Source organism: Lepus europaeus, chromosome 2, assembly GCF_033115175.1.
Source record: "Lepus europaeus isolate LE1 chromosome 2, mLepTim1.pri, whole genome shotgun sequence".
Lineage (NCBI taxonomy): Eukaryota > Metazoa > Chordata > Mammalia > Lagomorpha > Leporidae > Lepus > Lepus europaeus.
Window position 1 is genome coordinate 109,406,364 of NC_084828.1, and position 21,904 is coordinate 109,428,267.

At 40.2% G+C, this 21,904-nt stretch overlaps 1 protein-coding gene across 1 annotated transcript in view; it reads left to right on the forward strand.

Annotated features, from left to right (window-relative positions):
• The first annotated feature begins 1,343 nt into the window (after positions 1 to 1,343).
• SLC2A2 (solute carrier family 2 member 2) overlaps positions 1,344 to 21,904 on the forward strand; it is a 29,345-nt gene continuing 8,784 nt past the window's right edge. Inside the window, exons 1-7 of the mRNA XM_062211902.1 lie at positions 1,344 to 1,454; positions 8,812 to 8,904; positions 12,093 to 12,349; positions 14,708 to 14,832; positions 17,867 to 17,982; positions 19,325 to 19,487; positions 19,937 to 20,124. Of these exons, the coding sequence (XP_062067886.1) occupies positions 1,440 to 1,454; positions 8,812 to 8,904; positions 12,093 to 12,349; positions 14,708 to 14,832; positions 17,867 to 17,982; positions 19,325 to 19,487; positions 19,937 to 20,124 (957 nt within the window). The 5' untranslated portion in view covers positions 1,344 to 1,439. The remainder of the gene's footprint in view (positions 1,455 to 8,811; positions 8,905 to 12,092; positions 12,350 to 14,707; positions 14,833 to 17,866; positions 17,983 to 19,324; positions 19,488 to 19,936; positions 20,125 to 21,904) is intronic.

A 21,904-nucleotide genomic window follows, 5' to 3' on the forward strand; every position in this document is an offset into this window, starting at 1 on the left:
TTTAAAGCCCCGTTTCCGAGCGGCTCCTCGGAGTCTGGCTCTGCGACCTCGGAGCCTCGTGCTCTGATTAAACAAGTTAATCCTGGGACGGAGCAAGACCGCTGTACCTAAGTGACTGCTGATAACTATTAATATTCGTTCCTGCTTTCCCAGTGAGAAATGACAGCGTTGTGTGAGTGGGTTTACCCGTGCCGCACGCTGTACATCAGACACACTCCGCAGGAGGGGGCTATCTCATGCATTTCGGAGCGTGGAACTGTGCTGGGCTCCATACAGAGTGTGTGGTTAGGGTTAAATAATTTAGCTTCCCAAACCAAACACTGCAGGTGTGTTACCTGGCAGAAGTGAGAGAAGCGAAAAGAGGGTGGCAAAATCAGACAAATGAAGCCTGAGTCTCCTTTGCCCCTTCGCTTTCTGCCCCTTGCTTTCTTCAGAGAATCTTGGATTTTGCTGTTGTCTGTTATCATTCTCTCTGCTGCGAGCTGGTTCCCTTTGAGCTTCAGAGGAACCAGTTAGCCTGCTCGCCAGGCAGGCAGGGTTAAATCTCAGTTTTGGTGTCTTCTGGACCTCCACAGGGATTGGCTATGATGGAGGATACCAGGAAGGGCACAGGCTCAAGCCACATGAAGCAGATTCATTTGAGACCTCTACACCTCCAGCAAGTGTCCCTAGACATACACGGAGTCATTAGCAATAACAGCAATAACAATAGCCACCACCATTTGCTGGGCACTTATGCTAAACACTTTCATATTCTCATTTAATCTGCCCAATAAAGTGTGTGTTCTGTTATTTCCATTTTATCAGATAAAAACAGTATGCAGAAAAGTTACAGTTAGCCATTTGCTTAAGATCATCCATCCTCCACCCCGCACCCCCTGCCCGGGCAAAATGCTGAGATTTAAATCCAAGTCCGTAACTCTCCAAAGTTCAATCAGGTAACCATTCCAGTGCACATTCTCTGGCCACACAGCCCAGCTCTAAAACACACACACACACACACACCGCGTTACTGGTTCTCTGTACGCAACACAGCAAGGCAGCCTATCTCACTTTCTGTAGAAGAGCCCATGGCTTTCTCATTTCACCTGTCCCTGGTTACTGTCACCCTGACATGCCTTAAACTGTGACTGCCTCTGGTATGTAACTTAATGCCTAAGAGACCTGCTCCTGTTTCCCTTTCTGGTGGAACAAAGACATCGAAGCCACAGCGCGTAGGCAAAGGACTTATTGATTAGATTCCCATCAATAGTCAGCCTCTGCTGATTAGACTTCGACTCCAAGTTCACAGCAGCCGCACTCCTCCCTCTCCTTGCTCCTCCTCCTACAATGTATAACCAGGTTTAGGCAGAGCTGCGAGCACTCAGGCAGGGGCTACTCAGCTGCACATGCCACACTCAGTTCAGGACCTGGAGTAAAAAGGATTTCCAACCCGCCCAATGGCAGAAGATAAGGTAATTCAACATTATGTTCCTTTTGAATCTGGCTTTGAGGAAATAAATCTGTTTGGGTCAGTGAATATGTAGAGATTTGGGGGACATTATGTATAACTACCACAGATCAAAACCACTTCTCTTTATGTGTCAACTGATAGTTCATTTGGCTGAAGAAAAACCCATTTCTTGTTGTCTTTTCTCACTAGTCTGAGTAACTTGTTTTCAAGTGATTCTGCATAACCATATTACTGAAGGAATGTGCCCCATCCCAAAAAAGATGGGCAGATTAACCTGAATCTAATCACGAAAATTTACCTGGAATCTTAAAAAATGTCAGTGTATTAAAAACCAAAGAGATGGAAGGACTGCTGTAGATTAAAAGAGGCTAAGAACTGACAACCAAATGCAACAAGTGATTTAGATCATGGAAGGAAGAAGGAAACAGCTATAACAGACAACATGGGCCAGCAGTTGAGACATTGTGAACATAGGATGCACCCTAGTTAATATTCACATAGCAATGTTGCATTCCTGGCTGTGATACTGGTAATCCTAATTATGTAGGAGGATGTTCTTTGGAGTGCATGTTGAAGTATTTAGGAGTGAAGTGACACAGATATCCACAGCTTATTTTTAAATGGCCAACAAAACACACACTGGCACACACAGAGAATGAGAATTAAGCAAAGTGGTGAATGTTAGCCATTGGTGAATACAGTTATGGAGTGTTCACTGCACTGTTATTTCAATTCTCTGTAGATGTGATACTTTGCAAAATAAAAAACTGTAAAAGGACATAACAGTCTTATTCCTTTAACTAAACTCACTCACTCCTGTACACAATAATACAAGTTGATGAATGTGTTCCCTGTTTAAGTAGCACCTTTAAGTCTGACCTGGACAAATGTGGTTTGCCAAAAGTTCTTTCATGTTAGTAAGCGCTGGGGAGCACAAGCTTTGGAGTCAGCCAGGCTTGGACCTGGGTTCGCCTGTGAAAGCCGGGTTAAATTATTCACTGAGCTGTGGGGCTTCTATATTATGATAGAATAAGAACATACTGGGATATGTTAGGGGCTATTTAGGGATTATCCTAGTACTTTAGGGTTTGGGGGTAACTAAATGAAATAATATTAAAGAGGATTAGATGGCAAACATTTTATGTTAATACTTACATATTAACATAATATGTATGTAAAGAATAACAGCATGGATTTATGAACATTATACCCCAGGACAATGCTAAAACAGAACTTAAAATACAATACAAAGATGAATATTACATTAATAACCATACAGATGGTATGTAGAGCTGGCAAAAATCATGAAGGTCGTATTTGGGTAACTAACATTGGGAAGACACTGCAAAAGCAAAGGCAGTGTGCTCAACACAGAGTCTGGCATAGTTGTTCAAGTGTCATTCAGAGCTCTCATCAAATTCTCTTAGGGGCTTTAAAAATTATCCTGTAGAACTGTTCTTGAAAAACAGACTTGCTGGCGCCGCGGCTCAATAGGCTAATCCTCCACCTGTCACGCCGGCACACTGGGTTCTAGTCCCGGTCGGGGTGCCGGATTCTGTTCCGGTTGCTCCTCTTCCAGTCCAGCTCTCTGCTGTGGCCCGGGAGTGCAGTAGAGGATGGCCCAGGTCCTTGGGCCCTGCATCTGCATGGGAGACCAGGAGAAGCACCTGGCTCCTGGCTTTGGATCAGTGCGGTGCGCCGGCCGTAGCGTCCATTGGGGGGTGAACCAACGGAAAAGGAAGACCTTTCTCTCTCTCACTGTCCACTCTGCCTGTGGAAGGAAGGAAGGAAGGAAGGGAGGGAGGGAGGGAGGGAGGAAAAGACTTGCCCAATAATGGAACCCAGAAAGAATGAGAACCAATGGAAAGTGCGTTTTTTCACCTTTGTGAGTCTATCCAGACTTCGAAAGAATTGGGATAAGTACAAGACTGAAGCTCAAGAGACAGGGTTGTCACCCTAGATATACTTACAACATGTATAGAACTCAGACAAGGGATGTGGACCATGGACCTCAGTTTCTTCAAGTGAAAACCAAAGAATCAGATGAGAATCCATTGCTCTATAAGGTCAGCTTGAATATTCTGTAGCTAAAGATTCCACTAGCCTTTTCCAAAGTTGGTTGCAAGATCACCTTTGGTTTGGCTTTTGGAAATATGTGGTTTAGAGGAAAGGGTATCATTTTTTCCTCCCAACCTAGTCAGTCAACCCTTGCTGAGAAATCTCTTTTGTTTAACAAAAAGGACTTAAGAACATCTGCTCAAGGACCCGCATTGTGGTACTCTGGGCCAAGCTACTGCTTGCCATTCCAGTGTCTCATATCAGAATGCCAGTTTGAGTTCCAGCTGCTCAGCTTTGAATCCAGCTTCCTGTAATATGCCTGGAAAAGCCCAAGTAATTCTTGGGTCCCTGATATCCACAAGGGACTCCCAGATAGAGCTCCTGGCTGCACCCTGGCCCAGCTCTGCTTCTGTGGTCATTTGGGGAGGGAATCAGCAGATAGCGAAGATCTCTCTCTCTCTCCCTCTCTGTCTCTCATCCCCTCTATTTCTGTCACGCTGCCTTTCAAATAAATGAAATAAATAATCTTTTTCAAAAAGAACATCAGTTCAAAGTCCCATACTAGAGCATCTGTCACTTCCTAGCTGTGTGGCACTAGGTGTGCCATGAAACTGGTTTTCTCACCTGTAAAATGGGTATAATTTTATGTCTTTGTAGTATTGCTGTGAAGATTATTAGAGAGGATGAACAGTTGACACATGGTTATTTGGCAAGCAGTGATGAGAAACAATGATGTATTTAAAGACAAATTTGTTCTAAAGCCCTTTCACTGTTTACAGAAAGACCATGTTTCTTATTTAATTTTTACTAAATGATTGTATGCTTTAACTATTACCACACTCATTTTATAGGCAAAGAAATCAAGGCTCAGGGATGTCAGAGGTCTAGCTAGGACTCTTCTAGGTTTCTTTTTTAAAGATTTATCTATTCATTTATTTAAAAGGTAGAGTTACAGAGACAGGGAGATGTGCATATACACACACAGATGGGAGGGGAGGAGAGGGGGGGGGAGGGAGAGAGAGAGGGAGAGAGAGAGAGAGAGAAAAGAGCTATCTTCCATTTACTAGTTTACTCCCCAAATGACCGTAGCAGTCAGTACTCCAGAATTTCCACAGTGAGGCCATACAACAATCTCACTGGAAAGGAATAGAGTGGGAAGCCCAGAAAATTAACTTTCATTTTTACCAAAGTAACGTAGGAACACCTAACACAGTTGTGACTTAGATTGTGTGTTTGGGGTGACAGAGGAAGGCTGATGGAGATTACGGGGAACCAAATCTGCTCCTGCCACCACCTTCATCCCCAAATTCCATTTCTGTGGTGTCTCTGCTCACCATTGACATGGTCGCTGATTGGACTCTTAAAATAAGAAGAAAGAAACTATATGCTTCTCTGGTGGAGGCCAAGAGGAAGAGAGCCAGTGGAGAGCAGAATCCCAGGGATGGAGTAGGAGGTGACAGTCACTAAGAGGCCAAGTGCTGCTTGGAGACTCTGCCTCAGAAGAAAGAAGATGCAGGGATAAGATTGGGTGAGTGTGTTGTGGTCCCAGCTTGATGGTGGGACAGCCCTGGGGTTCCTCTTCAACTCAACCACAGATAACCAGTTGAGTGGCTTCTGCCAGTTTGGATTTTTGTTCAGAGATCTCACAAGTTTTCTCTGGGTAGATGAGAGGGAGGAAGACAGATTTGTGTGGTGAGTGATGGAAAAATGCACTTGAGATTGGTGGGTGTTGGTGGTTCAACTTCAGCATCTGGAAAACTTAGGTATGTACATTCTTGGGTTTTTTCCTAAATGTAGAAAGATTATGATCCTAAATTTTCAGATGTGCTTAATTTATGAATATCTGTTTCTGCTCTATAAAGAATGCAAAAATGATCAAGAAGTTAAAAACAGGCTCTGAATTCAAGTCATTACTCTGTAGTTTACCAGTTGAGATACTTTACCTCAATCTAGTCATCTATAAAATGGGGATATTGATAGCATTGCTACACTGAATGTGGTAGGCAGAATAATTCTTCTCCAAAAATGTTCATAACCTCGTCCCAGAACCTGAGAATATGTTACCTTACATGGCAAAGCAAAAAGGACTTTAGCGATGTGATTAAGGTTATGGGTCTTGACTTGAAGAGATTTTCCTGGATTATCCAGATTGGTTAAATCTAATATCCCATGCAATTTTCAAAAAGGAAGAACCTTCTCAGCTGTTGTTGGCACAAGAAAGATGCAACATGAGAAGGACTTGACCTCCCATTGCTGGCTATGAAGATGGAATAAGGACACCACTAGCCAAGGAATATGGTAGTCTCCAGAGCTGGGAATGGCCCTCAGCTTACAGCCATAACGAAAACACACACCTTACTCCCACAACCATAAAGAGCTGAAACTGAATCATCAATCCAAATTTTTTCCTAGAGCCACCAGAAAGGAACACAGACTGCCAACACTTTGACTTTAGTCCAGTGAAGTTCACATTGGACTTCTGATCTATAGAACTATAAGATCAACAAGTTTGCAACATTTAAGCCACTGAGTTGGTGGCAGCAATAAAAAACTCATATAAGAAGTAAATGAGATAATCCACATCGAGCAGTGACAATGCATGAAGTAAGAATATACAGGATTCGGCTTTGCAGCTCTGCATTGCTGCTCTGTATTAGACTGCCCATACTGTAGTGATGGAGAGAGCATGTGAGAAGTGGAACAAAGCTCTCCCAAGGCACCCTGTGTTTGATTCCTACTCAAAAAATAGGATGAAATTCCTTGTCCTTGGAAAGAGCTTGAAAGGAAAAAGGATGTGAGAAGAAAACACTAACCAAGTAAACGGAACTCCTTCTTAGCACTGGCCATCTGAACCACTGAGTTTCAGATATCTAGTTGTATTTTAGAGGATAATTCAAAATTTTCATAAGCCCATACACCATGTACCAAATAGTTAAAAGTGATACATTTTACATATATTTACATCTAATAAATATATACAATTTTATGTAATATGTTATTTATTTCTAGAAAATATATATTATATATTATGTTTTGTATTAAGACGGTTCTTTATAAAGTTCATGGAAAATTTTTATTATGAAAAAGCTATGCCTGGATTTCAACACGTTTTGCACCAAAATAAACTCATCTTTTTTAAAAAGATTTTATTTATTTTATTTGAGAGTTTGAGTTACAGACAGTGAGAAGGAAAGACAGAGAGAAAGGTCTTCCTTCCATTGGTTCACTCCCCAAATGGCCACAAAGGCTGGAGCTGCGCCGATCCGAAGCCAGGAGCCAGGTGCCTCCTCCTGGTCTCCCATGTGGGTGCAGGACCCAAGAACTTGGGCCATCTTCCACTGCTTTCCCAGGCCACAGCACAGAGCTGGATTGGAAGAGGAGCAGCCAGGACTAGAACCGGCACCCATATGGGATGCCGACTCCACAGGCAGAGGATTAACCTACTGTGCCATGGTGCCAGCCCCTAAACTCACCTTTTAAATCCATTTTTCCACAAATTCTCTGACCTCCTCTCATGCTTATATATATATGCTTATATATATATAATGCTTATACATGCTGTATATATGCTTAATTATATATAATGCTTATATATGTGTATATATATAAAATACATTTATATATATATAAAAATTGGTCAGCTTTACAGTTCTTTGTTTTGGGAAAGGAAATTACTGGGAAGGAAAATCTACACAGATGCCATCTGTGAAAAGAGAAAGGGCTTTGTAAACTTACAGATTTCCATTCCTCATCACAGAGGTCCCAATCCAGTGGAAGGTGTGGGTGAACTCCAGGAAGCCACTTGTGCAACAGCTCTCTAAGGAAGGTCTGGTTTTGGAACCACCAGACTAAGAACCACCAGCGTTTTTAGAGTGGTTACGTGGCATTATTTTGTCAATGATGACACTGAAATTTCTGATCTCCAGCTTGATCCAGGAACAAGGGATCTTGGTTAATTAGCTATTTTTTATACCACAGTAGGGATATTTACATGCATCCCACAATTTGAACAAAACTAAAGTTCCTATAGGGTAGGTAGCTTGGATCATATATATATATATATATATATATATATATATATACACACACACACACACACACACACACATATATATTAGCTAAAAGAGTGGGAATTGAAATTCATGCTGGCATGAATCATTCATTCAACAAAATGCCTATTATATCCATGGTCTTTACTTTAAAAATTCAAATCATATAATTATACATGTAACATTTTCCTCATAAAATGTCTAATAATGCAAATAAAATATAAATCTTTATTTTACTTCCCTTCTCCAACCTCACATTCCTCCTCAAAGGTAACAATTTTGTTATTTTTCAAGAAACTATTCTGTGAATTATATACATCTACAAATCAAAGAATATTCATGTGCAAGCCATTTTTTTAAAAAAATGAGATTAGCAATTTCCTTTGCCTCTTTAAAAAAAACAAGTAATTCAATTAGTATTCTTTTTAACTTTTGTGTAGCATGTTCTATCTGCTGTATGTATTGTGTATTTGTGTATGTGATCTATCTGCTGTATGTATTGTGATATATCTGAATATTTGAACATTTTCTATTGAATGGCATTTAGGTTCCTTCTAAAATTTTTGCTATCACACAAAATGCTGCACTATATATCATATGCGACTCTGTGTGTATGATATGCTTTCTCTAAGATGGTTAATTTGCAATTATGAGTTGAAGAGGATGAAGATGAGTACTCTGAAATCTTATCATAGCTACACAGAGGTGGGACAAAATTATGCTCCTCAATTCTCAACTCTATATACAACTAGAAGAAAATCCTGGAAAGTTTCCTTGCCTGGATATCGATGTAAATCGTGATAAAGGCTGATTGATGCTTTTTATAAGAGCATGGAGGTGTTTGTGTGTCATGACAATTTCCAGGAATTCTTGCTATCTCTTTGTTACTGATCCTGTACATGATTTCTCCCAATGACAAGAACAACTGCTTCTATCTTGACAGTCTCCTTCTATCAGAAGCAATTTGATTTCTGATTTCTGATTTTGAGTCTTCAAAGGATGTTTGCCTCCCCCAACTTGTCCCAAAAACCTTTTTCAATCTCATCACAATAGGAGAAGCGATGAGTGGCTCTCACATTCCCCTATGAACAGCACCTGCCTGCTGGGAGCCCAGGTAGTATACTGGGATGGACATAAAGGGGGAAGGAAGAACTAGCTGGTGGTATCTGTAAGTGGCCCAAGAGGCAGCCTGATGAGATCAAGGATCCCTGCATTGCCTGGTGTTCCCATCTCTGTGTTTCATACCCACAGCTCACCGGAACCTTGCTTTTCACTGTCTTCACTGCTGTGCTGAGTTCCTTCCAGTTTGGATATGACATTGGTGTGATCAATGCACCCGAAGAGGCAAGTGACACATGCGCAAGTTCTCTCTTTGGCAAATGTTATCAGTGACAGATATCATACATTCCTCATACATGGAAATAAAGTGTGTCCACGTGGGGAGCACGGGGGTAATCTTGGCCTGTATACAGTACAATGTGCATGATTCCAAAGCTGATAAGTTGGGCTTGACTCTTCAGCTAACAACACTCAGGGGCAAAGGAGCAATAAATAATTCTTGATCTCTGACTCAGCTGTTTGCTGAGCTCACAGAAAATTCCAGCCAGACTATCACATGCCCAAGGATGTCTCAAAAATAAAAAAAAAATAGCTTATTGCAGCATTCATTCAGAACAGTCACTCATGCATGAATGAAAAATGGTAGGGAATAAGAGGAAACAATCTAGGACATGTTTTATTCAATGCCCATTTATTTTTTAAAATTAATTTGAAAGGCAGAGTTACAGAAAGAAAGAGAAAGATGAGAGAGAGAGAGAGAAAGAATGAATCGTCCATCTGCTGGTTCACTCCTCAAATGGCTGCAAAGGCTGAGCTAAGCCAGGCCAAAGCCAGGAGCTTCTTCCTGATTTTCCAAGTGAGTGGCAGGGGCTCAAGAAATTGGGCCATCTTTTGCTACTTTCCCAGGCATATTAGCAGGGAGCTGGATCAGAAGGGGAACAGCCAGGACATGAACTGGTGATCATATGGGATGCTGACATCTCAGGCTTGCCTTAACCCACTATGCCACAATGCCAGCCCCTTGACGCCCATTTATTGAGCACCTACTTATTTGCCCCAGGCACTTTAACAAATGCTCTCCCAAAGTGGATTCCCTAATGACCTTAATATGCCTATTTTCAAGCCATATTCAAATCTTTAGAAGCCCTAACACTAAAAAGGTTATAGCCCTTCCCCATTCCTGTCTTCCATAGGTGATTCAAAATAAAATACTACAGAACTTTAGAATAACCATCAAGAAGTACAAAGAAGTTTGAATTTTCAATGTAATAACTATTTGGATGGGTATTTTTAAAAAATATCAAATAATTTCTGTGCTGATTTATCCCATTTATTTCATGTACTCATCCCTACTCTGGTATCCAGTGAATAGACAAGAGATTCTTTCCAGTTCCCACAGGTGTAAGTGAAGGAGCCAAGGTTGTACTCCCCTCTGCTCTAACTCAGACCTTCACTGAGTAAAGCACTGATGTCTCATTGCTCTTTTTGTCACCAGTGCCAAGCATGTTGGTTGGCACAAAGGTGTTCATTATATTATCTAATGAATGAATGGTAGAGGGGTTGAGAGAGAGCAAGTGCCTGGGGAAGGAGTAGCATGTGAAGCTGCAAACGTTTTTGGGGCACCTACTGTGAATGCATCATGTTTCATCTGTTGCCCTTATAACACTGAACTCCAAGGAAAGTGTAGGATACTGCAAGATACTCATGTGTGAGGTCTGTGCTGTCCACAATCCATCATCTGACAAAGGCTGCTCATTGGGCCAAGAGATACGTTCCAACTAGGTGCCGCACTTCCTTGTGAGTGTGGGAGGCGTTGTCATGGTTAAGAGATCCAGGGACTAAAGCTGGGAGTCAGGAGACCAAACTCATGTCTTTTTTCTGTGGATTATGACAACATATACCAGTTTAGTAGGTTTCCTAAAGTTTAGCTCAAAATCACCACCACTTAGGGTAACTGAGACCTTTTTAAAAATTTTTTTGTGGAAGACGTTTTCACAACTTTACTTAAATCATCCTCTCCAGTCTTGGAAAATTAGGCTGAGATTTCCATTCCTTGAATCCAAATTGCAGGGCCAGAGATGAAAACAGGGATGCCCCTACTGGTAAAGGGTTAGAGCCTTTTCTGTAGCCCTTTCCTTCTAAGTGCAAAGAGTTGCGTCAACACCATTGAATGAGAATGGCCATTCGTATCTTTTATTTTTTATTAGCTGAATGGAATTTGCAATTATTTTAAGGGATTTTGCACATATTTTTTATTTGACAGGTAGAGTTTAGACAGTGAGAGAGAGACAGAGAGAAAGGTCTTCCTTCCGTTGATTCACCCCCCAAATGGCCACCACGGCCAGCGCTGTGCCAATCCGAAGCCAGGAGCCAGGTGCCTCCTCCTGGTCTCCGCTCCAGGTCCTTGTCAAAAGGACCCTCCCCATAAAGCGATCAAATCATAACTGGGAAGAATGACATGGGAGGAAGATGGCCTGAAGAATGTCCTCTAATTCAGTTCTATTTGGTAGGACATTTGTCTCCACCAAAGCAAAATCTAAAAAATGCTTCTGTGCAATTACATTCTGGACGTTGCTCCTTCTATTACACACTGACCTCTGTGAAGGCCTATAGGAGAAACTTCTTCTAAGTCTCCATATCTTCTCAGGAGCCTTGGAACTGTTTTTATCTTTGGAATTCATCAATCACTTACATGATTGTTTTCCTCTCTTTGCACTGACTACCAGGAAGTTTATTACTAAATTTATAGCATTCTTCTTGCAAGGATACAATATCCAGTGTTTGATTTTTGTGTACTACTAACTTTATTTTTGACCTACATTTTATCTTTATTGAAACTTAAAGACAAATATTTATTTCCATTTTATTTGAAAAGGGGAGAGAGAGAGAGAGAGAGAGAATGAACGAATGAATGACAATATGAATCTTCTAGCTGCTGGTTTACTCCCCAAATGCGTGCAAGAGCCAAGGCTGTGCCAGGTTGAAGCCATGAGCCTGAACTCAAATCAGGTCTCCTTCATGCATGGCAGGAAACCTATATTTGAGCCACCACCTGCTGCCTCCAGGGTGTACATAAACAGGAAGCTGGATTGGAGGCTGAGGAGCCAGGACCCAAACCAGGCACTCCAACATGGGTTGCCAATGTCCCATGATGCATCATAACTGCTGGTCCAAATGCCTGCCTCCCTCATCTTATCCTTTCCCAATCTTTTTCTTTTATGCTTCTAAATATTTGTGGTGAAGCAATACTTGTGTTAACATGTATCTTTATAACCTGCAGAACAGGTCAGATTTGTAACCTCTACTTTATAGGATATGGTCAACTAAAATAAATCTATTCCTGTTTATATGTACATGACACACATAATTAGGACAGTCCTGATTAAATATCCAACTAACATTTTAAAGGAAAAATCAACAAAAATATATAGAGTATGTGAAATATTGGAGTAATTTTCTCTCTATTTCCCTAGACGATAAAATCCCATTACAGACATGTTTTGGGTGTTCCACTGGATGACCGAAAGGCTATCAACAGCTATACTATCAACGATACAGAGGCACTGCCCACCACGCCTGTGTACTCAACATCACCCCTTGGGTCTGAACAAGACACTATGACACCTGATGGCCTCATCACCATGTTCTGGTCCCTGTCTGTGTCCAGCTTTGCAGTTGGTGGAATGATTGCATCATTCTTTGGTGGGTGGCTTGGAGACAAGCTTGGAAGGTAGGCAAATTTTACAAGTAAGAATTAACAGAGAAACTTCAAAATTTTGGTTTTGTTAGAATTTGTATAGAAAGATATCTCCTTTTCTTTTGTGGGATGATTTTGGAGTTATTTTTTGCAACCCATAACCCTACCAGGCAGGTTGATGTTAGCTTAAATACGTGGAAAACGCTATTACAACAATGTAATCAATCATGGAGGCATTGATAGCACAAGTGAATGTGGTGTGTATTTCTAGATAATTGATTTGATTCTCTGGCTTTATAAGTTATGAAAACATTTTAGGAAGCCACCATACAAATTGTTAATCTAGAAACTCAACAGAAGAGCTTGGATTGGTATTTTTAACCTAGGAATCCATTATTAGTTTCACCGCAACATTACCAGTTCTCAGACTACCAGTTTTTTCATTTTTTAGATTAGAATTTGGCATTTGGATCAGTCAAGTCCTATGTCAAGTCAACATCCCCAACACCCTGTTGTCCAGAATACTTGGCCAGCAGTTTCTAGTTGCTGCTACCATCTCAAAGGCCCAACAAGACAGGAAGTGATTGGTATCTCCATTTGGTTTCTATTAGGCATTTTAAATTAAAGACATCAGGGCCAGTGCCACGGCTCACTTGGCTAAACCTCTGCCTGCGGTGCCTGCACCCTGGGTTCTAGTCCCGGTTGGGGCACTGGATTCTGTCCCCCGTTGCTCCTCTTCCAGCCGTAGCAGCCATTTGGGGGGTGAACCAACGAAAGGAAGACCTTTCTCTCTCTCTCACTGTCTAATTCTGCCTGTCCAAAAAAAAATTAAAAACATCAGTAAAATTCCTTTACCCTAGACTCTCACTTTGTCATATGACATGCTAAATTTGTTGGGGTTTGCCATCCTATATAGCAGGGATAGGGAAATCATTTTACTGCCAAGGGCCATTTTGGTATTTATAACATCTTAATGAGCCATACAAAATTGTCAACTTAAAAAAATTAGCCTGCTATAGATTTATTGCATTTTGAGTCCTGCCTGGAGTTGCACTGGCAAAGCCAGACCAAATGATTGCACAGTATGGCCCATTGGCAAGAACCTCCCTATACCTGTTCTATAGAGAAAATAAAATAAAATCAGATATTATTTCCTGTTGTTTGAACCCAGATTTTGCGTATTCATGACTATTTTTCCCATAATAAAAATAATATACACCAAATATAGAAAGCAGTGGCTACCTGTAGTCCTTGGCTTGCAGCTGTTCCCCCATCTTCAAAGCACTCCAACCCAGCCTGGACTATTCTAATCACATCACCTTCTCCTCTTCTGCCTTCCTCTTACAAACTACCTTAATAATCCAAGATAACCTCCTCCATCTCAAGATCCTTAATAATCACAGCTACTGTACCTTTTATCAGGTACAGTAGCACTCACAGAGTCTGAGGATCAGGATTTGGCTCCTGGGGAATACTATTCAGCTTATCAGACAGTAGTTAGGTGATCACTGCGGTGTCAGATTGTATAGTTTCACTTTCCAGAAAAATAAATCTGTTGGGTGTTGAAGATACTTGCTGAGGAAAAGCTCATCTATCACAGTTTGAAACACTGGAATAAAATATACAAGGTGCTTACACTTCTTTGTGGCACAAATATGAAAATGTCCACTGAGATTATTTCATTGGCCTTAGCATCATCTACTTAACTTTGAAGAAGGTTTTAGTGTATTTCACCTTCCCACTAAATAGGAATAAAAAATAACATTGTTGCCATTATCAACTTCATTACATATTTTACATTGGTTGATATTAATTCATAGATTCTGGAAATATACTGGCATACAATGTTAAAATAAAGTTAAGTATAATTCTGTATGGTAAGACTTAATACTATTTTTAAATTTACTTGCAACTAATTTATATGAAAAGAATTTGTTAGCAAAAGTTTCTCTCCTAATTACATCAACTAAAAACCTGTATCATTGAAAGAAAAAAAGGAAGAAACCAAATTTTAGCTTACAGCCTCAGCTATCACCAATTATTCTTTAAAACAATAAGCTTGTAGACTATCTAATTAGCTAACTGCTATTTTTTAAAAAGTCAGAACTGTTATCTTAAACTATTCACCCATGTAATTTAATCATCTCAATCCAAGTGTGGACATCAGGTATGTACAGCCCAGATTCTCTCATCCTACATATTACTTATTGTTAATATTTTAGCTCACAGATGAGTCAAAGTAGGAATCTTGGCTCAAGATTCCTGCACTAGCATTTATAGTAGAGTTAAAATAATTGTTCTTGAGCAAAAAAATCTGAATATTCTCTGAAAGCAAATAATTTCATCAAGTTTTGATGCTGAATTTATAATCCTTGCTTTTCAAAATTTCAGAATCAAATCCCTGTTGGTAGCAAACATCTTCTCATTAGTTGGAGCACTCTTGATGGGGTGTTCAAAATTGGGACCATCTCATATACTTATAATTGCAGGAAGAGGCATATCAGGACTCTACTGTGGTAAGTCTCACACACACACACATACACACACACATTTTTGTCTGAAAGTTGCTCTCAAGGCACATGTGGCAACATGCTGGGATATTTTTTAGCCTATGGTGGCATGACAGAGAGAAAGGGAGTAGCAAATGTAGAAGTCTTGAGTGAGAGAGGTTAGGGAACAGTAAGTGTGCTATCTATCCTATGTTCTCATTCACTTCAATGATATCACCTCTAGTTGTCTGATATCTCACAAATTACTTAACTCTCTCAGTTTCTTCACCTATTGAATGAAGAGGACTTTACTATCTACCCTACAATGTGTGTTACAGATTTAATGTGGCTTCACTTCCCAACTCATGCAGGCATTTAAGCTCCAAAGTCATAAGTTAATGGTATTAAAGAGGGTAGAGTCTTGATCCAATTACAATGTTAGGAGGTGGACTGGGTGGGAGGTCCTTAGATTACTGGGAGCATGTCCTCAAAAGGCAGATTTTGCCAGATGGTTGGTTGTAACAGCTGAGTTGGGCCTAGCCTCTCTTTCTGCTTTCTGGCTTACCATGTGATCCTCCCTCTGCACAAGCTCCACCATTGCTATCCCCTAGCTTTACCACATGGCCTGAACAATAGGGTCTGCCAGATATTAGACTGTGAATCTCTAAAACCATGAACCAAAATTAACTCACTTTCTTTGTAAGTAGTCTGTGTCAGCTATTTAGTTGTAGTGACATAAAGCTAACACAGGATGATTGTGAGAATGTACGTAAAATATTCAGAATAGATTCTAATACATAGCAAGCTGCCAATAAATGCTAGCTGTTGTTACTACTCTTGTGGTACCAGTAGACAGTGGAAGACAGCTAGATCCAGAACCCTAAACTCTGCCCCTATGGCCTACCAGGCCATCACTTCTGTCTCTCATATCTAGCAAGACCTTGACACCTGGAGCCATCTCCTAGCACTGTCTGGTTCCATCCATGACTCAGTGAAGTGGTGGTGTCCATAGAGAGAAGGAATCTGGCAGAAACAACTGGTAGAGGAGTTCAGAATAGAATAAAGATACTCCTTCCCTCAATTTTAGGTATGAATAGTGAGAATTACTAGTTCCTGTAAAAAGCTTTGCAAACTTACAGAGGCAGCTAATTAGTAGAGGTCTGAACAAAGAATCATTCAGTCTTTAAAACAAACGGTCAAATCTTTTAACTTCTCAAAACCAGTGAAGCCCTGAGAATGACAGCTCTGGACTGACATTTTAACCCATTTTTCACAAACTGTAGTTACCCTTCAAAGCACTAACAACCAGTAGAGGGGGAAAAGAGAAATAAGGCCTAAAACTTGTATAAAGCATTCCTTTTGCAGAAAACACTATAATTTCATGCATTTTCAATGGTCAGTTGAAGCAAAAGTCTAAAATACTCACAGGTTAATAACTCAAACATTCCTTTTCATTACTTTCAATGTTAATACAAATAGCTGAAGATCAGAGTAGTTTTATCAAAGTGAAAAGTCAACTAACATGGGGAAAGAGCTTTGGATTCAGGGTCAATCCATTCTGGCACCGTTTCTGGATGGCCTTAAAGGTAGTAATTAAATCTGAGCCCCAGTTTCTTCTTTGTTGAGATACAAATAATAGTACTATGAAAGAAGTCTAAATCATGATTTTTCTTTTTTCTCTATTTTTAAAAATATAATATGGAAAAAAATCACAAAATATTTTTAGCAAAATGTAAAATAAATGTAATAAGCATATGGTTGAGAAACCCATAATTATCATAGCCAAGTAACTTGTTCTCTCCAGCCATCTTTCAAAATTATGCCTGACCCTATTTGGGTATTAAAGTTGCTAAAAATGTATAGGAAATATGATTATATATATATAAGGGGAGAAACTAAAAAATGTAATTTTACTTTAGGTTCAAATGATTTAGACCTATGATCATATCACATCATTCTGTCCTTGATTTATAATAGTAGATAGGACAGAAAGATAATACAACCCATAATAAGCTCAAATAAATTTTTTCTTACTTAAGATCAACAGGACATACATTAGCATCATATATAAAATTCAGCAGATGTACAGATATCCTAACAACCATGTAAATGTTCAATTGAGATTTAAAAACAATTTGAAGCATTAAAATATATATATAGAAAACAGTTGCTAAAAGTATTTTTACACAAATATAATCCATTTCCATTTGATAGGTAAGTAGCCTCTAAGAGAAAAACTCTGAAAAATTTATTTTTAAATTCTTAAGAAAATGCCAAATATTGAATTCAGCTTTTCTTTACCGATAGTCTCTGACCTTTTGATGCAATCATCAACTGACAGGATGCTCCACCATTTCCAAGATGACTGATTCTCTGTGTATTTAAGAAAACTACGTAAGGCAATATGACCTAGTACCTTTCAAAATTTCTGTATTTCTATAATCATCAAAAGTCTTTCTTCAAATAAAGTTTTTGAAGCCTAATATTTGGATAGAATTTGCTCTGACTGAAATAATTGGGGAAAGAGTCCTTCAATTCTTCCTTAACCTCCTCTACTTTGCATACCCCCATCATCACCCTACAGGGGTCTTGAGGCATCTCCACATTGTGGAAACACAGACAGGGCTTGTAGTTCTCATGCTAATGCTCTAGTGTACTGTGATCTTTGGCAAGTCATTTATCACCTCCATCGAGATGTTGGCCTCTATATGTCCTAATTTCCTTTAAACTCATGAGTACAGATTAAGAACATTATTAAAACATCCCTTACCCTCCTTTCTGAAGACAGCTTAATACATTATTGATGTCAACTAAATGTTAACATGGATATTTTTAACTTATAACACCATGAAGAATTGCCAATACTTGAATAAGAATTTGTTTCTACTCATATTTCCAATCACAACTGCATTTAGCATCCTATCACCAAAAATGGCTGGGGACAAAAGCTCTCTCTTCCAATGGACTCAAAAAAGGACTGTCAGGATATTGACTTACTTAAATTATTATTCTTGAAATAGTCCTGGCTGTACTTTAACATTTGTGTTCATGTCTCATACAGGGCTCATTTCAGGCCTGGTTCCCATGTATATTGGGGAAATTGCTCCAACTACACTCAGGGGCGCTCTTGGAGCTCTTCACCAGCTGGCTCTTGTCACGGGCATTCTCATTAGTCAGGTAAAGACTTCCTGTCCCTCCCCCCCTTCACATATCCTCTGCTTCATCTGTTCTCTTCTGGTGCGTGCCATTTCACACGTTGACTATCCACTGTCATTGTAGACCAGGACAGAGAAGAAAGACAATTCCACCAGGAGAAGTGGCAATGTAGAGACATAGACTTTTTAGTCCAAAGGTAAATTATTCCCACTTGTCCCTTTTCTCCTTAGCATTATTGGTGGGTATGGCATCAGAGGTGAACAGGCAAGCCAAAACTTCTAGCTATTCTAGAATTAAATTGCTCCTTTTAGATTTTATGGAGAAGAAAACCTCAAATTTTTGACTGCTTGGTTTTCCTTTGAGTCTTTTACCTGGAAATCTAATATGCAAATGGTAATCACAGGTGTACTTACTCATCTGGGTCTGTCAGTTTCTTTTCTACCATGTGGTCTCAAGAGGGAGTTCTTAGAACTCCATACTTCTGGCCTTCTACGAGGAAGTCCACATGTAAATAAATGCAATAAGTATCATAAAGCTGACTTTAATCAGAGCAACTGTTTTATCTATGAAATCCCATTCTATTTAAGTTCTGGGTAATCTAAGAAGGAATGTTTAGGAAAAGATCCAGAGTTGTGTATCATTCCATCTGGTCACCTGTTGCTATATTTTTTATAAGCTATTTATTTTTTTGAGAGGTAGAATTACAGAGAGGGGGAGAGACAGAGAGAAATGTCTTCCATCCACTGGTTTACTCCCCAGATGGCTGCAATGGCTGGAGCTAGGCCAATCTGAAGCCAAGAGCCAGGAGCTTCCTCCAGGTCTCCCACACAGATGCAGGGGGTCCAAGCACTCAGGCCATCTTCTACTGTTACCCAGGCCATAGCAGAGAGCTGGATTGGAAGAGAAGCAGCCAGGACTAGAATTGGCACCCATATGGGATGCTGGCACTGTAAGCAGAGGCTTAGCTAGCTACAACATAGTGCTGGCCCCAGCTTTGTGTTGTTTTATATTTCAAATATGTTTTCAAAAGTTTGGTTAATTGAAAAACAAATCTAGAATTCTTTGTCAAAAAAAAAAATCCTTAATTTGGTTAAAGTGAGACACACTAGTAACAGTTTCCATTTTAAGCAGATGCAAAATATGCAAAAAGTTTGTGGAAAAACATATTATTAAAAAATTATGCATGGGTTTAAAAATTGCTATGCACCACAATAAACTTTATCTTTAAATTCACATTTCCACAAACATTCTGAAGTGCCCTAGTACTTGAACCGTGGTTGTTAGGTATTTATAAAATAGCCAATGTGCTTGGTAAACAAATGCTATAGAAGGCAATTGATACGTTCTCTCCTCGCGCTTTCAGATTGTGGGACTTGACTCCATCCTGGGCAATAACCATCACTGGCATATCCTGCTTGGCCTGTCTGCTGTGCCAGCCCTCCTCCAGATTCTGCTACTATTTTTCTGTCCAGAAAGCCCAAGATACCTTTACATCACATTGGAGGAGGAAGTCAAAGCAAAGAAAAGTAAGTCTGTGGGTGAATTTTCTTTCTTCCTGTTCTTTTGGAACTACCAGCTAATGCAAAGCAATGTGTATGAATGGTTACTTGTGTAATTAGTACCAGTGCCTTCCAGATAAAGTCAGTGACTGCAAGTAAGAAGATGTATGACTGGCACACATGCCACTTCACACACATAAACATTCACTCAAGTCTTATGAGAGCTTCTAGAAGACCCTTGCAGCATCATGCTTCTATGATAAACAGGAAAAGAGTTTTCACTGCCATGAGATGAAGGCTAATGTTCTACCTTTTTTAAATCAAAGAGCAGAAGTTAACAAAAACAATTTCCAATAATATCCATGGTACTAAGTGAAAGAAATAGACTTGTAGAATTGTAGCTCTTTTATTAACCTAAGAATAAATTTGTTTTCCTTTTGACCTGAATTAATTAATCTGATCATATTCGGGGGCAGGCTTGAAAAGATTAAGAGGAAGTGATGATGTCACCAAAGACATTAATGAGATGAGAAAAGAAAAAGAAGAAGCATCAAGTGAGCAGAAAGTCTCTATCATTCAGCTCTTTACCAACTCCAGCTGCCGACAGCCTATTATAGTGGCACTGATGCTGCACATGGCTCAGCAATTTTCTGGAATCAATGGAGTAAGTTTAAGAACACCTTCTAAGTCCTGTTTAAGATTTTATTTATTTATGGACAGAGAAAGGTCTTCCATCTACTCGTTCACTCCCCAAATGGCCAAAATGACCAAAGCTGAGCTGATCCGAAGCCAAGAGCCAGGAACTTCTTCCAGGTCTCCCATGTGGGTGCAGGGGCCCAAGTACTTGGACCACCTTCCACTGCTTTCCCAGGCCATAGCAGAGAGCTGGATTGGAAGACGAGCAGCCAGGACTCAAACTGGTGTCCATTTGGGATGCTGGTGCCACAGGTAGAGGCTTAGCCAACAATGCCACAGTGCCAGCCCCCACCTTCTAATTCTTAGGAGCATAATGAATTAAGATATAGCGGGAAGGGGCCAGTGTTGTGGCATAGCAGGTTAAGCCGCTGCCTGCGATGTCCAGCATCCTGTATGAACACTGGTTTGAGTCACTGCTGCTCCACTTATGACCTATCTCCCTGCTGATGCTCCCAGGAAGACAGAAAAGATGACTCAAGTGCTTAGGCCCCTGCCACTCATGCACATACCCAGACAACTCCTGGCTTCAGCCTGGCCCAGCCCTGGCCATTGTGGCCATCCGGGGAGTGAACCAGCAGATAGACGGTCTCTCTCTGTCTCACACTCTCTTTGTAACTCTGCCTTCCAAATCATTAAATAAGTATTCATATTTTTTTAAAAAGGTAAGACTTGTCTGAGAAACGTACTGAGTATTAAACTACCTAGTTTTTAGGTTTTGCATCACTCACACTAAAATGATTCCATGGCACTTAGCTACTAGAAGCATTTGTTAAGATATAAGATAATGAAAATCACCATCCCTTTTATTGCTGTTAAAGATTTGGGTTGGGTTTCTGTACAATGAACCAATATCAGATCTCCAAGGTTTACTTTGGTGATAACTGATGGATGGTCAGAGCCTTAAGGGAGGAAAGGAAAGTCCTATCAGTCAAAGCAAAGGATTCCTAAAATGAATCTCACTCTATAAATACTTCTCTGTTGTAGCCTCTGTTCTTCTTTAAAGCGCCTATATTTTACTTAATACTTTGCATAACTTTGACGCTTAGGTGCCAGATTTCTGTTCCCTCTTTTACCTCTGCTTGTATTTCCAATGGAACAGTACTTAATCTCTCTGAAACTGCTTCAGCTTCCGTCCAAGGGCCTGACTTATAGAGGCATCAAGGCTGCTAGGAGAGTGTGTAGTGTGCTCCAAGCCACTATCACAGAGCACAGTCTGCAAAGTCCTCCTGCGTTAGTATTATCTACAGAAAGAAGTGCCAGGAACAGGATACATTAGGTGAGAAAGGAATGACAGAGGATGAGAGAAGGCAGAATGACCTAAAAGACTATTATAAATATATAAGCATAAGTAACTTTTTAAAAAGATTTGCTTATTTATTTGAAATGCAGAGTTAAAGAGAGAAGAGAAACAAAAAGGAGATGGTTCATCCACTGGTTTACTCCCCAAATGGCCACAATGGCAGGAGCTGGGCTGACCCGAAGCCAGGAGCTTCTTGCGGGTCTGCCTCGGGGGTGCAGGGGCCCAAGAATTTAGACCATTCTCTGCTGCTTTCCCAGGCACATTAGCAGGGAGCTGGATTGGAAGCAGAGCAGCCAGGACTTGAACCAGCGCCATATGGGATGCCGGCACTGCTGCAGGTGGCAGGTTAACCCCCTGCACCACAGTGCTGGTCCTCATAAATAACTTTCGAAAAGACTATTAGGAAAGCTGTGAACCAGATTTCTCCATCTCTGTTGAGGCTAGTGGA